Here is a 16873-nt window from a genome sequence, read left to right as displayed (position 1 = left end):
ATAAATCGATAACAGTACATAAATAGATTCACATAGGTGATTGCATTGAGCAATGTAGATACACAGAAACATAAAATAAAATATACAGTATTTTTCAGTAAACAACAGAGATAATTGAATGCAGGAGACCACCATCATAAGCAATTAAGCTTGAAATGGATGGAGGCCTCATAAAATGACTATCCAACGACATAACTCTCTTGGAGGAAGGTGATCAGGTGAGTGCAGTGCAGTTGCAGGTGAGAGTGCAAGATGCAGTTGAAGGAAGAAAATTGAGATTGACAATAAGATGACAATCTATACTATAAATATTTGTTAGCTCAATTGGTTTGGAGAATATAATTGTATCAAATATCGTTTAAGTGAAGCTTTCAAAGAATAAATACTTGAACAAGACTTTATATTATCCGGGAGATTATTCCAAATATCCGGACCCGAATGTCTTATAGATTTATGTGTCACTGATAATTTGGGATTCAAAAGGTGGAAATTTCTACATATACGAGTAGGGTACGAATGGACAGAAGTATTGAACCTAAACATGTTATCAAACGATGATGGAAGTTGATGATGTATATATTTGAACATAATTACTGCTACTTGAATAATATTCAAATCAAAAACCTTCAATGTTTTAAGCTCATGAAATAAAGAATCAGTATGAGCCAGAAAATGCGATCCTGTACAAATACGTATAACTTTCTTTTGTAATTTAAATATAGAATTTATTTTGGTAGAGCCGCAAGTACCCCATACAACATCGCAATAACTTATATATGGAAGAATTAAGGAATTATATAATAGAAATAAAGTTGAACGAGGAAGAAAGAACTTCAGCTTGGAAATTATCCCTATATTTCTAGAAATACACGTTGTAACATGATGTAAATGCTCATTCCAAGTCAAACTTTCATCTATATATACTCCTAGAAATTTTGAATTCATTTTCTTTTCTAATGGGATATCATCAATGTTAATTGATGATATTGTTTGAGGGGTAGCTGTAAGCAAAAGTAAAGAAATTCAAAACAGCCTTGTGTGTTTTGTAGTTTTGCGCATGAAAGAATTAATGATGAATGCATATGATTGTATTTTTTTTTTCATACGACGTTGCAGTCAACATGCGCTGTTCTTTACCACATAGGAACTTGGGAGGGGGTTACAATAAGAATGCATGCGAGAGACATGTACAGACAGACAAAGACTGACAGACAGACAGACAGACACACACACACACTCTCTCTCTCTCTCTCTCTCTCTCTCTCTCTCTCTCTCTCTCTCTCACTCACTCAAGGGGAAATACAAACAATACACACAGAACAAAGTACAAAGAATACTTCTGCTGAACTGTATATACTGAAGCCACTATAGAAGAGGTAGATAAAGCTTTTTGGAGATAATGACCGGTTAAGTCGCGCACTTCCACACTGCACGCCGTTGTAACTAATCTATCACTGATTACATCCAAATACAAATCTGGCCATCATTTGACTGGATAACTATTTACAAAAAGCCGTGTGTCAAAAATTAGCGCCTCGTCCCTGCCGTTTAGGCGAGTATCGCATTTCCCTCGAAATAATTCGTCTCGTCAAAATCCTTGCAACGATGTACTGGCGGTCGACCCTAATATCGACATTTCTAATGCTGGTGAGTGTTCCGACTATCAACTTTTGTAGAGCACATGCTGTGGTTTCAGCCATGGGGCTGGAAGTGAGGAATAATGATGATATAATGTATAAGGTCTGAATTAGTGACAAATATATGACTTCATGACTTCGTGTTTTGGCAAAAAGGTGTATGTCTGCCGTTTTACAGCAACTACAAAGCCGAGAAAATCGACTTAAAAGTTTTGGCAGTTTCCTTGATCGTAGAAGCCATCTAAACTGTGCAGCGCTCGGATTTGATTCCAGGATTTAGTATACACTTCTAATTTCATTTCCTGATAATTTTCTTGCATCAAACTTTAAAAAAATACTTCAGAAATTAGCACTTTTAGAGACATACACCTTTTTTTTGCCAAACCACGTTTTCGGGGACTGCAACCCACGCTATTTTGGCAAAAAGGTGTATCTTCACATACACCGTGAGAAATCGTGCATTTAAGTTGGCAAAAAGGTGTATGTATAGAGATACACCTTTTTGCCTAATCAAAAGCAGGAAAACTGATAAAATGATACAGAGATAGTCCCAAATATCTCGGAAACAAAGGCTCGATGACTTACGAAAGTTTGTCACATGAAAATTTCGGCATCGAAAACCCCCCAAATGGTAAAAACCCAAAACATTATATTTTTCTGACATGCACCTTTTTGCCAAATTACGACCAAGTGACCAACTCCTCTTTATAAAAGAGCTGCAAAAGCTTTGATATTTTGACGCGAAACTTTTACGCTGCGTAGATAATACAATGCCTGAATGACGTCAGATGTAACGCATTATACAGCACTCAAAGATCTCCACTAGACAAGGTGTCTGAATAAGTAACTGTGAGCTAACAAAAAATAATTCCAAACCGCTTTGTGTATTATATATTTTATGCATGAATGAATGATGATGACTTAATATAAGTGTCTTTTATAATACCAATTTTGCAGTGAACACATTATTTTCTCATCCTATATCTGGCCTTACTATAATGGAGTTGAAGTATACATAAATGGGGTTATAAACACAAAGAACTTCAGGGTATACTGATATTATACTGATATTATATATTATATTATACTGATACTGAATTATGATACTCTCATGATAATATAAAGGTTATAGTAATGTCAGTTTGAAGATGTAATGATCAATGTGAATTAGACGACCGGCTGAGGCTCACCAAGAGATATTTAGTTTCATGAAGCATGATTCTTCTTTGTTCCTACAAGAATTCCCAGCAATTTTCACATTTTTTTTTTAAAGACGTCGATCCAGCGATGCACGGGAGCTGGTTGTCGTGGATTGAGTGCAGATGTCGACTGTGAGGTGAGACCTTTCTTTTGCGTGTGATTCGTAACATTAACCTTTGATCTGTTAAGGTGAACAGGATTACAACGTATTCATTAAATCCCCTTCTTGTATATGCCTAGGTTGACCCTGTCCTTGTCATTGTCATTTTCTCTTACCGATCCGCACTCATGCTTTTCATGAAGAAAGGTTTCTTTAAGAATAATGCTAATGGTGGCAATGTTAATGATGAGCGTCTTCTTATCTATCAATCATTACCACCATCTCTTATGATCTCTTATCTTATCTAATCTTCGTTACCTATCGTAAATATCTTCTTTGATTATTGACATGATAATGGAACCGATATTGGTAGGCCAAAGTCGTGAACTTACTTTAGATAATGTTCTTTAGCAGTACTAGTGAATAATTATGATAGTAAGGGTTATGTAAAGGTGAAAGTTAAACACTCACATTTTGCTTACATGCGCCGGTGTATATACACTATAATATGATCTTATACGTAATGTTTCAGTGTCTGGTGTAAAAGAAGATGAAGATCAGTTTTGGAAATCCAGACAGAATAATGGGCAAGATAGTTTAATACTCTAACTCCTCATCGGGCTTTCTGATTATTTGCTCACAATCAACTAAGATTTCATAAATATTTACTTTATTTTTGTTGTTTGTTTGGCTTGAGAATACAATAAAGTTCTGGTTGGGAGGTAGCTTCACGTTTGATTACAGGACTAATTAATACATATTGCTTTGTTTTCACCTCCCAAATAGTGTGATGACTACGGGAGATGCGGAAAAGGCACACTAAAGATTGAAACATGGCTGCAGTTCGCTTTGAAAACACAGCGAGAATTACAGGTAAGCGTGTTTCATAATACTCTCCCTTTACATTTTTTTTTTTTTTTTGGGGGGGGGGGGGTGGTGCTTTGTTGTGTGTGTCTGCCGGTCTGTTTGTTTGTTTTTGTGTATGTTTTTATCAACTTCTAAGGTTTAATTGCCTGCTCCCATCGGGCACATAGGCGTTGTTGTTGTTGTTGTTGTTGTTGTTGTTGTTGTTGTTGTTGTTGGTTGAAATTTACGGCGTTTATCATTAACAGTTGGAGGACAATGGCACCAAAATCAAATACTCTTTGTACTTGATGTTCACACATCTTTCACGTCGAGAATTCTTCTGTTTGTTATCACTTTAAATTTTGTGTGATCCATAGTGTACCAAATTCTTTGCCAAAGCACCTGCCACCGTAGTGGTTTCAAGACGAGCAAGAAGATGTAGGTCGAATACGAGGCTCTGCATGTTTCCGACTGCCAGGGTTGACAACAAAACTATATGCATGAGGGTCTTGTCTTTGATATAGGCCTAAACAATATATAGTAACTATTTACTTTGGCTCTGGAAGTGGTCGGTCTTGTTTGTGTGTGTGTGTGTGTGTGTGTGTGTGTGTGTGTGTGTATGTGTGTGTGAAACTCAGGGAATTTCAGTATAAATTATTACATGGAGTTGTTTATACAAAGGAAAATCTTTTTGAGTTTGGTTTCGTTGCAAATAGCCGGTGTTCTTTTTGTGAGCAATCGGTAGAAACATAAAAACATTTATTTTGGAATTATGTGTATGTTAAGAATTTGTGGCAGAAAGTGATAGATAGGTTTGAGATGGCAGATCTTGGAAATCTAGCGTGGAGAGATGTACATTTCGGTGTTATGAGAGGGGATCCAAAAATGAAATTTTATAAAAAAGTGTATGTGTGTGTGTGTGTGTGTGTGTGATCCTGAGGAGAATATCATATGTTTGTATACACACACAAAAAAGTGACTTTAATTTATTATGCATTTTTGTTTTCTTTCTGATTTACATTTTGTTTCAATCCTTCAAAATCCCTTCACTGGACTATCACTTGTCTTCCTGTCAGTCTCTTGTGTTTGTGAACTGGAGGATGTATGGTCAATAATGCATGTTCACCGAGGTACAATAGACTAGTGCTTTTTTTTTCTTTCATTTCAATAGGTGGATATGCCGATTCCTGACATGCAAATATTCGATGTAAGTGATTTACGTTACATTTGAATTTTTACTCGAACATCACTATCATCATGATCATGCTGGGATGGGCCGTGTTGGTGTAAAGGACTCTAAATACGGGTTCGGACGGGGGATAGCAGTTCATTCCAAGTACATTGTATCGTGATTCTACTCAGTGTGACATAGTTACGCAGGTATTTAATGGCAAAGAATATGTTAAATTCATTATGCCAACAAATATTTGTATGATACTTCCTGTAAGTGCATAATATATCGCATAATACTAGCACTGTTTGTATATTAAGGTGGCTAAACGTTTTTCGTGACCAAACAGCAGTGCTTTTAGCTAAGATTTACGATCCACTAAATGATGATTCGAGTGAGCATCTTTATTCAATTCATTCTCTTTCACATCTTATTGTAGATAAAATAAACATGACTATAAGTTGTGATATTTAGTGTTTTGTTTGTCTTCTTTTTCTTTAGTCGCACAACGCTTTCAACAACAGGGCGTATGGGCCTGCTTACGGAGGTAATAGGAAATATTGCCCAAGTGGACCATGTACAATATTTAAACTTGCTGGTTGATATGCCAGAAAGATTACAGAACTTAAACCTTTACAAACTAATTACAGTGTATTTATTAGGCAATGATATTATTACTATATTTGCATAGGCCCTGCGTGATCTGAATGATATCTGTTTTAAAGAATATACGAAAATGATTTCTTAACTTTGTATCTACCTGTCATTCAAATCAGATCATAATGAACTTTGTTTTCACTGTTCCCTTTTGAGCAAGGTCAAAGTTAACATTTATTGGAATATTTATCAAATCGTACTTGCGTCTTGTTTTAAAAATCTACAGCGCTCGACACGTGTCACTGGCCCCCGCCTTACGACGAGCTGTGTCTTGGGTTAGCCAATCACGAGTTCAGTATCGTCGACATATTGAATATGGGCGTGAGGGCGGTATCCATTGATATATGGTGGTGCGCAGACGCAGTAAGTGACAACTTTTTTTTTCCCCAGCATGTTATGTACCTCTGAATCATTCACCATTACCCTTTGATGTGCATAGAAGCTTGCCACGTTTCAACACTAGAAAATATGAGTAAATGAAGGGAAGACACAAATCGTACATGCTCTGTACGGTGCACATGAATACATTTTGCACATTATAATGCATAACTATTTCACACTTCGGTATTCAAAGGCTGATTTCAAACTGGGTAATATAGGACTTACTGAGATTAATCACAAACATCATGTACATCGTTCCAATTTAACACAATGTCATGTTAATTCCCTTTCAGTCATACTAACTCAACATGTTTTAATTTTATTGGTGTTGGAGATTCTGCTCCATCCTTTCGAATAAAAAGGAAATCCAAAATTTTTGTGTTTTTTTTTCCCCTCACGGTAGTCAACTTGAGTGACAGGAGTTAAACTGTCTAGCATTAGTTTGTTTTTTGTTTTTGTTTTATCTCATGTAACGCTTCATTCGGCCTTTACGCTCGGGATGAAAGCGAAGAAAAAATCAACAACTTCTCATTCAATGCAGACAAAATAAAAAAAAAAAAAAACATCCATTGTGATTTCAAGCGTCTATACGCTAGCGAGCGTCGCAATCACTGGCAATATTGTCCATTGTGTGACATGCCGTCATTTTGGGGGAATTCCCGTGTAGATGCGGATCGCTCATCTGGGTACACCGTTGGCCATTGGGTGCGGAGAGTTCAACGTTCTCTTCTCTGACGTCATAGCTGACATCGGGCAATGGCTCGACCAGCCAGGGAATGAAGAAGAATTCGTCAAGATTCGATTGGACGTAAGTGAAATCACGTAACAAAAAAAAAACCCAACAACAACAATAACAACAACAAATAAAACAAAACAAAACAATAAACGAGAGAGAGAGAGAAAAAAAGACCCGAAACGATGAGTAGAGGTGATAGACTATTATGTAGAATGAATATACAAGGACATTTGATTGTTTTTCATGTTGCAGTTTTTAATGTGAAAAAATAATGAAATTCATTTCCTTACTGTAGAATGAATATATAAGGACATTGGATTTTTTTTTTCATGTTGCAGTTTTTAATGTGAAAAAATAATGAAATTCATTTCCTTACTGTAGAATGAATATATAAGGACATTGGATTTTTTTTTCATGTTGCAGTTTTTAATGTGAAAAAATAATGAAATTCATTTCATTACTGTAGATGTCTAGTTTAGAGAATTACCGACTTATTTTTCAGGCTTAATGTTATTCAGTAATCTTTTCACCTGCTATAAAGTATTATATAGGTGACACGCATATTCAAACATGTTTATGGGTTACTGTGCAATAGGCATCTAAAATTATTGTGGGTCATTAAACTTTTTACCTGCTTTGGGAAATTAATTCTTTGTATGTATAGTATATATTCTATGGGAGTATAATCCGTGATCACTGAACCTATACAAGACTACACTTTTCTGTAACTATAACAGTATAATAAGCAAGTGTGGTTCAGAACTTCAATGAATGAAATAAAAGAATTTTCGAAGATCGTATACTATTACTGAATTCAGTCATAAATCTGCACCTCATTATTGCAGAATGGCTTTTGACACGGGGGGGGGAGGACTGTGGCAATATCTAACATTCGCCCCCTATTAAAAACAGTAGGTATATCACTTTGGCTGTACATTGAGACTAGCAACTACCAAACGAAAGCCATTCTATTATCCAAACAACGCTTTCGATAAAATTCTTCCAAGATATTCCAGCAGTTAAAGTACAGCAGAAGTTGGTGGCTAAACTCTAAAAATCCAAGTATCAACGCTTCAATGCAAACTCTACCAGTTTGCACGTCAACATATTAAAACTGTCGACTTTTATGCAAGATGACAACCAGCAGTCACACGAGTTTGTTTACAAGAGTTTAGATTTTAGTGTGTGTGTGTGTGTGTGGTCGTGTGTGTGCGCGCGTGCATCAAAGTCTCTTCTTACGTGAGTGTTCATTGTGACGTGTGCCTATTTTTTTTTTTTTTTTTTGCTGAGTGTGTACACGTGACAACTCTTCGGTATGAAGAAATGTCCAATTCATGTAGAGATATACATTAGGGCATTACTAATATTGTTAAGCCAAGGCTGTCGTGTGATTAAATAACTTATTAGGGCTTATGCCTAAGATGAAGCCAAATGTGTCTCCTTGTCATCGCTCCCGATACGCAGGAGAAGTTCGATCAGGGTCACGACGCCGAGGTGAACGGTCCTTTGGAGAGATACCTGGGTCATGATCGCATCTTGAGTCCCGCCGATCTCCGGGATACCTACGGAGGAGTCTGGCCGACGCTACGGAGGATGAGAGAGGTAAAACAAACAGACCAATCAACAAACAAACAAACAAAAAAACACTCGTAAAAGCACGCATGCGTGGCAATTTGTTGTCTAAAATGCTGAAAATGTTATGCAGAACACAGTCCAATATTACAGCATGTGCTGTTTAAAGTGCTGGTTGCAATGTTAAGTTTTGGATTCATAGGCCCCTTTTTGTGACGACGTCGACTATCAATGCAATGAAGGAAAGTTTGAATAAGGCAAAGTTGTGGGTAGAATTCATTGTCATCACTGGCAGTTGATACGATCACCAAAAGACTGATGATCCATGTGATTCTTTGGGTACCATACTATATACATTCCTGTTTTACATCGAACTGTGCGTCATTGCAGCCTTTATTTCTAACAAATTGATCTTTCATCACATGCAGCTGGTATACTTTGATTGACCTCATTGATTTCTTTTTTCCAGGATGGAAAACGGGTGGTTGTTGTCGGGAATCCCGATATGACCCACCAGGGAAAATACCTGCACGTCAAAGGCTGCCAGTCGGCCGGGGCGAAAGAAGTAAGTAGATTAAGCCAACTCATATATTTATCTTTTAATTACAATAGTTTTTCCATTTCTATTGGGTCTTCTTTTCTTTAAAAGAAGTCAGGTGTAAAGCATTTGTCATAAAGCAGGGATGAAATTTCGATAAACGTGACACTGACGCTTTCAAAGTTATTAAGAAAATGCATAAAATATATAATGCCCTTGATCAAAGATTTCTAACAGCACTTCGAAACCAATACAAAATGATAAACATGGTATGTAAAATTAGTCACACGGAGACAGCATAATCATGAAATAGTGGCTGGCTTCAGAGGGAGGGGGATAACTTGATGAGATTCCGTCTGCCAGTTACAAAAAGAGAGAAAATAGAGAGGTTGGGTTATTAAGAATTCGGTAGGAATTAAAAAAAAAAAGAATTCGGTAGGAAAACGAATTTCATAATCGAAATGTTGCTACTAGATATATGTTTGTTCATAAACACTGTCCGCTCGTTTGCAGTTTACGTCGTACCCACAGTGTGGCGGGAAGAACAGCACAAACTGCCGCCGCTTTCGCAGCGACGCCACGCACTACGTGTAAGTTTTGAGGGGGAAACCCCCAGAAGATAGAAATCATGATAAGATTGTAACAATGATGATCATGATGATAACAGATAAAGACGTAACATTCAAGACTGATGATCATATTGACAGTGATAATAACAATGATAATCATGAGTATTCATCATCTTCTTTATCTTCTTATCTTTTCATTACTGTTATTCCATTGTCACTTTTGCCATTACTATATGTGTATATACTTTGATATGTTTGATTACTTCCTTTTGTTGCCTCCTCCTGGTACACCTTTAGGGCTCCCTGTTTGTTCAGCCCCCCCCCCCCCTTCCCTTGCTGTTGCTTTTTTCACTCTTTCCCTTTCCATATCCTTCTGGTGTTCCTTGTTTTCTTTGATGTTGCCTCCCTATTCATCCTTTCCTTCAATGGTTGCCTCCTTGATCCTCATGATCATCACTGACCCTCCTCCGCCTTTTGTCTGTCCGCTCTCCTCTGCCTTTTGTCTGTCCACCCTCCTGCTCGCTCTAATCCCCTCCCTTTACCTGTTGGGCTCCTTGCCCATGACTTCCCACCCTCTCCTTTGTTTTCTTTGTTTTGTGTACCCAGCCTGTCCCTGTCTGTTCTTGTTGTGTGAAGTCCTTATATGTGATTGCTTTCCCTGCCTGTTTGTCATTTTGCCTCTGACGAAGATTCTGCTAGGATCGAAAGCTCAGGCCCCTTTTGACTCCATTTTACTTCATTGGCTCGCCTTCATTGGATAAGCAGTTTTCAGCAGCTTTTTTTGCTACATGCTGCTTCTTTATCTTATTCTCCTCCTTATCATTATCAAGTATTGTTATCGTTATCATCATTATTATTATCAAAATAATCATCATCATCATTATTATCTTTACCATCATAAACAACGTTAATAGCATAATAATCATCGCTTTCACCTTGATGGTAGGTGGTCATCGTTTTGTAGTATAATAAGGAGTAAGGGTTCGTTGATAATGACCAATGACAAACAGGAAAGCGTAAGTAGATTTGGCTTTTTTGGAAGAGACAGAGATTCTCCTTTCACAGATATGCGTTAAGTCAAGAATTCTGCAATTTTAAATTCATTTCTTGTTGTAGACATCATTGTCAGGTTGGAGCAACACAACATTAATAATCGATGTGAAAAATGTCTCTATACATTTTCATGTTTGAAAACAAAAACATAGAGTGAAGGTTTTTGTGCAGGTCATTTGGGAAACTTGTAAAGCGATGATGACAGCACCTTGTCTAATTTGCAAATCATGTGATTGTGACATACAGTATTTAATATCGGATCCAGGAATTCTATGAAGGGAAGACGCCTTATCAAAATTAAAGGGGGCACACGCGCCCCCTTGTTTTTTATTCATTTTGTTTCAACAAAAAATAAAGAGGGGCACGCAGCTGGTCCGCCCCCCCCCCCCCACTCCTCGATCCGCCACTGCACTGAAAATCGTATTTTAAGGGTATTTAAAGATATAATAAACTGCAAACTTTTACTTTATTACCTTCCTACTTTTAGACTGGATGCCATCTACGACGGACCTACAAGAGTCGGAGTGATCACGGATCTTTCGGAGATGGTGAAATGTCGAATCAACCTGCCGGCCACTGACATGGTCAGCCCACAACTCATGGAGACCGCTGTCTTCACCTGGGCCAAGGGGGAACCAAGTCTGGAGCTCGATGAAGACTCCTGTATCATGCTCAGGTGAATATAATTCAGGAAATGAGATCATGCTGTATGAATTGAAAAGTGTGTGTGTATAATGTGTATGAGTGGGTGGGTATGTATGTGGATGTATGTTCTTCTTTGTGCTTCTGTTAATATTATAGTTGTTTAACGCAGTAGATGTAATGTCAGTGTCGATAGTAATATGAATAGTAATATCATTAGTAGTAGCAGTTGTATAGTAGTTGTAGTAGTAGTATATAGTAGTAGTAATAGTTGTAGTAGTAGTAGTAGTAGTAGTAGTAGTAGTAGAAAGAGTAGGAGTAGTAGAAGTAGTGGTAAAAGTAGTTGTACATAGTAGTAGTTGCAAAGCGGAACACAGCAATTATAATGCAGTTAATAATTTGCCCCACGCAGCAGAAAAGTGCCACTGGTATCGCACTTTTCCCACACCTTTATAGCTGTTGTTCGAAACTAAGGATCACTCGCTACATACACGTACGTTGTCAGATATGATGTTCAATTATTATTTACATAGAAATATGATTATATCACTTTACACATATCACATATCATACAAATAATGAATGTTTATGAGTGCAATGGACAGAATATTTCATGAGGTGAAAGATGAAATGATCCATTCAACTCGGCTGCGCCTCGTTGAATGGATCAAACATTTCATCTTTCACCGAATGAAATATTCTGTCCATTACACGAATGAAAAACATTTATTATTTGTTTTACATAACGCCTATAATAGATCCTCGTCATTTGATGTTTTATTAATTTAGAAACAGGAGAAAATCTGAGATCGCGAGAGTGCTCAATGAGCGTTTTACGCTATAGCGCGCTGTCGCATACACACACTGCAAACGCAAGCGCGTAACCCGCGTAGTGTCCCCGGGCTCTCAACTAGCGAGCATGCAATGGAGCAAAAATCGTATGGATCCAAAATTGCACTGTAAATGGAGCCAGAATTGCACGGATGATGACGTCATAGTGAAATGGGCCGAATGATCAATGTCAAACAACCGATCAAATGACAAGGATCTCTTCTGGCGTTACATAATCCTATATATTGGTGTTGAACTTAAACTGTCATAAAATGTCATCATGCAGCCACGTCGACCATCGATGGTATACCTCGCCAGACTGCGTGCGCTCGCTCAGCTACGCCTGCGAAAGTTCGTCGAACCCGGAGGAATGGACGGTCAGCGAGAGAACGTGGCCGTATGACGTCAGACAGCCCTTGTGTCCGATTGGCTACAAGTTCAGCGTGCCGCGTAACGGATACCAACAGCAAAAGGTGGCCCCTTGACACATATAGGTTGATGTTCATGCTTTTTCTGTCTGCTATATCAATTTTGCACTACTAAGGGATTTATCAGAAAATATTGATAGTGATACCTTCAAGTAAAAGGATGGTGATGGTGATGGTAAAATAATGAAGATGATGAAAAAGATGATGATGGTAATAGTATTAATGCTAAAGATGATAGCAATAATGTTAATAATGATAATGTTTATAATGATAATAATAGTAACTGAAAAGAAAAAAGATGATGATAACAAAGATAATGAAAAGGAGAAACGATGCGAAATAATGCTATTAGAGAAATAGAGTGATAACAGGGAATAGTTTCTAACAATAATCATGGAGTACAGATTTTAAGTGAACATATTTATACAGGCTATGATGTTATGTGTTTGTGTTTCCTTTACGTGAAACCAGACATAGAATAAATACTCCGATAATTTAAAAAAAAGAGAGAAAGTAATGTAACATAGAAGAAGTAATCTACCTTAAAATATTCAAGAAGAAAGGCCCATGAAACTGATTAATAACGCTCTGCATCTTCGAAATTGTATTTATCTCTGTGTTTGTCTGTGAATGTTATTATATTATGACAGTTTTGACTAGTGATGTCGCGGTTTCTTTCCATCCACGTAGTTGATCGAAGCCATGAGTACGACTGGCTCAGTGTGGTTGAACTACTCGCCTTGGCTCACCGGTCGATTCCCCACCGAGGCCGCTCCTCCTCCGCTCCCCACCAGTTCAGCACGCATCCTGGCAGCTCCTCATACAGTGATGCTGCTGATTATAACGGTGATGGTGATGGTGATGATTATGACGTCATCAGTCTTTGACCCTTTCTTTCTCACGTGACGTCGTGACGAGTGAAGTGTGTCATGCCATGTTATAAAAATTGCTTTAGAATCTCTGCAATCTGATTGGTCAATCGTCATGCATTGATTTTTACTGATCCACATTGAGCCATGCGCCCGGTAAAATCCGAACGCATGGCTCAAGTGTTGTAGGTGTACCGGCAGCATAACGGGGAAAGTGGTTGTGTTTCATGAATTTACGGGGCCATTTTACAACACAAATGATGCACAGGCCCATTTCATGGATCAGTGAGAATTGGATGCTCTTTGGAAACTGTCTAGAACCCACGAGCGCAGCGAGTGGGTTTAAACAGTTCCAAAGTTATACTCGCGCATGCAATAATAATTTCACCGATCCACTCAGTCTGTCCAGTGCATCATTAAATTGTGCGCACACTTATAGCAGGTAGGTGCCACCTCCCCGCTTATAGGGGACTCCGCTCTATCATTCAGTTTGACTTCTTCCTTTTTTACACAAAACAAACAGAAAGGTGAAAGTTCCAGTATGAATGGATAAATATCAAGAATGTCATGAAATAAGATGCCCAACACACCAAAATATTAGTATTTGTTGAGATTATACTATGCGGGGAAAAAAATGAAGAAATGTGCCATTACTCTACATTTGGCTTGTACGTAGTGAGATACACATCTTTACATTTGAACTAGTGGTATCAACTGCAAGTCCAAAGTTACGAATCATCATTGCTAAATCATGATGTCTGTATAATAAGTTGATGCACAGGTTGGAATATATCATGCTGGAATTCCTTTAAAACAAATAACAACAACAACAACAACAAAGCTTGGTGAAGATGTGGTTGGCAGGCCACAGTTTGTGAGCTTTCCGTTTTCTTTTGTTTTCCTGACCCAATCTTCAGGAAAGCGTTTTCATCGTTTTTTTTTTTCATAATTTTTGTTTGTTTTCCTTGACACTGATTATCAGAGTCAACTTCCCTTTGAAGTGGAGGTGATCTAGTGTGAAGTGGATATTTAAAGAGCGCCACCAGCGACAAAAAGGTGGCAATCTTATTAACTGTCCTCAAACCACTGAAAAGTGCCTCGAAAAGTCTTGTAGATAAATGGACAAGCCCGATCCCGAGCCTGAGTCCCGTAACTTTTCGTTTGAATGATGTATCTATCGGGGGAAATTTTTTGAAAATAAGCCATACAAGTTTGTATTTATGTTTTTTTTGCAATGTTACAAATATGTTTTGCTTATATATTGTATATAATTTCTCTGTTGATGGAAATGAAAATAAATTTGAATCTTGAATCTTGAATGTATTTACACAATGTATACATAACGGGTTGATATGAGCATGTGTAGGTCCATTATATGAGCATGTTATTGATAACTGATTTCTGTTTCTATTAAAGTCAGTACTCTTTCTGTCCATTCGTGTATGTTAGTCCGGCGATGGAAACTTTCAGAAATAAGAACTATACTTGAATATTGCTGCATCTCTTAGTTTGAACTGTCCATTTGAACGATGAGTCGGTTCTGTATCATGCGTCAAGACAAATAAAGAATTCTTACATCATATCTTATTTCTGGCCAATTACTCATTGTTTGTGGTCATTATGCAGTCTGCTTTATATAAGAGGCAAACTAACTTGTCCCTTGGTTGGGACATGAACCCATAGAGTGTGTTTATTCGACCTGTCTAAATACTATGTTCAGTACACTTCAGTTCAGTTCAGCTTAGTTCCAATCCAATCAAAAGCATAATAGTTACAGTACAAAGTATGACAATCAATGGTAATCAACAAACTAATAAAGATATGCACACATTCTGAAATTACAAAGTTATGTACTTCACATAATTTATAATACTTTTTTCTAAGTTTTATTCATCCTAATCAAAAGAAACATAAACCGTATTCACTTAATATTATGTACGATACAAAAATTAATCTATACCCAAAATACAGAAATCTCAACTAAAAACATATTAATATTTTTCTCAGTTTACACTTAAAAGTATATCATGAGGATGAAAAACGATTTGATGAAACCATTTCCATTTCTCGAGCTTTAGATTTTTGGATTAAAAAGAAGAAATTAAGAAATCACTAAAAGACTTAAACAGTGACTCAATGCAATAGCACACACATACACATTTGCAGAAAAGAGCCAGAAAGGGAGAGAGAGAGAAGTGGATAAGAATGTTAATTATAAATCAAATGAAAGAGATACAGAGAGTAATACTAAAATAAACTTAGGATATTTGATATGCTGAACGGCATTTTTTTATTCCGAAGCTTTCCGATTATGATAAAAACAGATTATTAACGAAAGTCTGCGAGGACATCGACGGAGGTACGTGCTTATACACTGAAATTGTCGAAATTTTTAACATTTAAAAAGCTTAGTTACTTGAAAATGTGATACTTGAGATGCAACTAATTCATGATTCCTGTAAAATGTTCTTTACCACTTATGAATTTTTTGCTGACACCTGCGAAAGTTCTGTTGCGCGTTAATTCAGTACTCTCCTTACTTGGGTTGTTGCATAAAATCTGAATATATAACGGGATTCCTCTACTGCCAGTTTTTGCCTATTCCTTCCTGAACACTAGAGGGAGCACTATCTGTAGGTAACACTGGTATAGTGGAGGTCATATTTCTCATTTGACTTTTAAACATCATAAATGTGTTTTTGTCTTGATGAGATTTGCACCTACATCATATGGGAAATTACACATTCAATGGTTATAAAGCTTCTCAAAGGGCCATTTTTGAAACTCATGCCCTTTGAGGTTTAAAATAAAAATAAAAATGTAGTGTTGATCAGTTCTTCATAAGATGAATACCTAGATGCAGGCAGTAATCTTTGATTATGGGGGTGTCATCATCACATTATTGCCTACAAAATACTTGAAAAGACTTTATTTGTCAAACAGACTAACTTTATGAATTTTGACCTGTTTCAGTGGTAGCCAAACAAAGAAATACATTACAATAACACAGTCATTCAAAGTTGTGTGATACTGATGACTGCTATGTACAAAGATCTATCTATACCACAACAACATAATAAGAAAACAAATTGTAGCCAAACAGAGTTGGGGGGGGGGGGGGGGGTAAAGGAGAGAGGTGGGGGTAGGAAGGGGAAGGGGGAGGGAGGAAGAGATCTGACACAATAGATCAACATAAAGCAGCAGAGTTTGTATGGGATGAATACTTCCCATAGACTTGTGTGCATTGCATGCATCCTCTATAGGACTCACACCCATAAATATTTCCCCATAGGGATGTGTGTTAAAAATCAAATTTCAAAAAATTCTGTAAAATAGCTGGGAGAAACGAAGTGTTTCAGCTTCACTAACCTGGATAAGTTAGATATACCCTTTCATCCATCAAATTCTCAGGGTGGATAAGTCAGTTCAAATTCTGTCCAGGGGTTCGCAAAGCCAGACTACAAGTTCTTGTCACTCAAAAAATCACCCATTTTCCGTACACGTACCCAATGAAATATAGTCCCCTCAAATTCCACCAGAAAAGCTTTCATCTTCCAACCAAAATGCAATTTGTAGAGGAATTCATACTCAATATCTACAGCTATTCAGTTTTTTGCCAAACTATATCATTGATTTTTAATTA

The 16873-nt window shown here is 37.3% G+C and overlaps 1 protein-coding gene across 1 annotated transcript; it reads left to right on the top strand.

Moving 5' to 3' along the window:
* Positions 1-1698: 1698 nt before the first annotated feature.
* Positions 1699-13267, top strand: LOC139742954 (uncharacterized protein MT2135-like). Its single transcript, XM_071653462.1, has 13 exons — positions 1699-1710; positions 2911-2973; positions 3724-3810; positions 4955-4990; positions 5456-5501; positions 5838-5974; positions 6660-6800; positions 8193-8330; positions 8770-8865; positions 9352-9428; positions 10948-11136; positions 12220-12406; positions 13052-13267. The coding sequence occupies exons 1-13, from the start codon at positions 1699-1701 to the stop codon at positions 13265-13267; spliced, it is 1425 nt and encodes a 474-aa protein (XP_071509563.1).
* Positions 13268-16873: the final 3606 nt, after the last annotated feature.

This window comes from Diadema antillarum, unplaced genomic scaffold (assembly GCF_040938485.1).
Source record: "Diadema antillarum isolate AM-2024a unplaced genomic scaffold, OU_Dant_1.0 seq00001039_RagTag, whole genome shotgun sequence".
In the NCBI taxonomy this organism is placed as follows: Eukaryota; Metazoa; Echinodermata; class Echinoidea; order Diadematoida; family Diadematidae; genus Diadema; species Diadema antillarum.
This window is presented reverse-complemented; position numbering and strand designations above follow the sequence as displayed.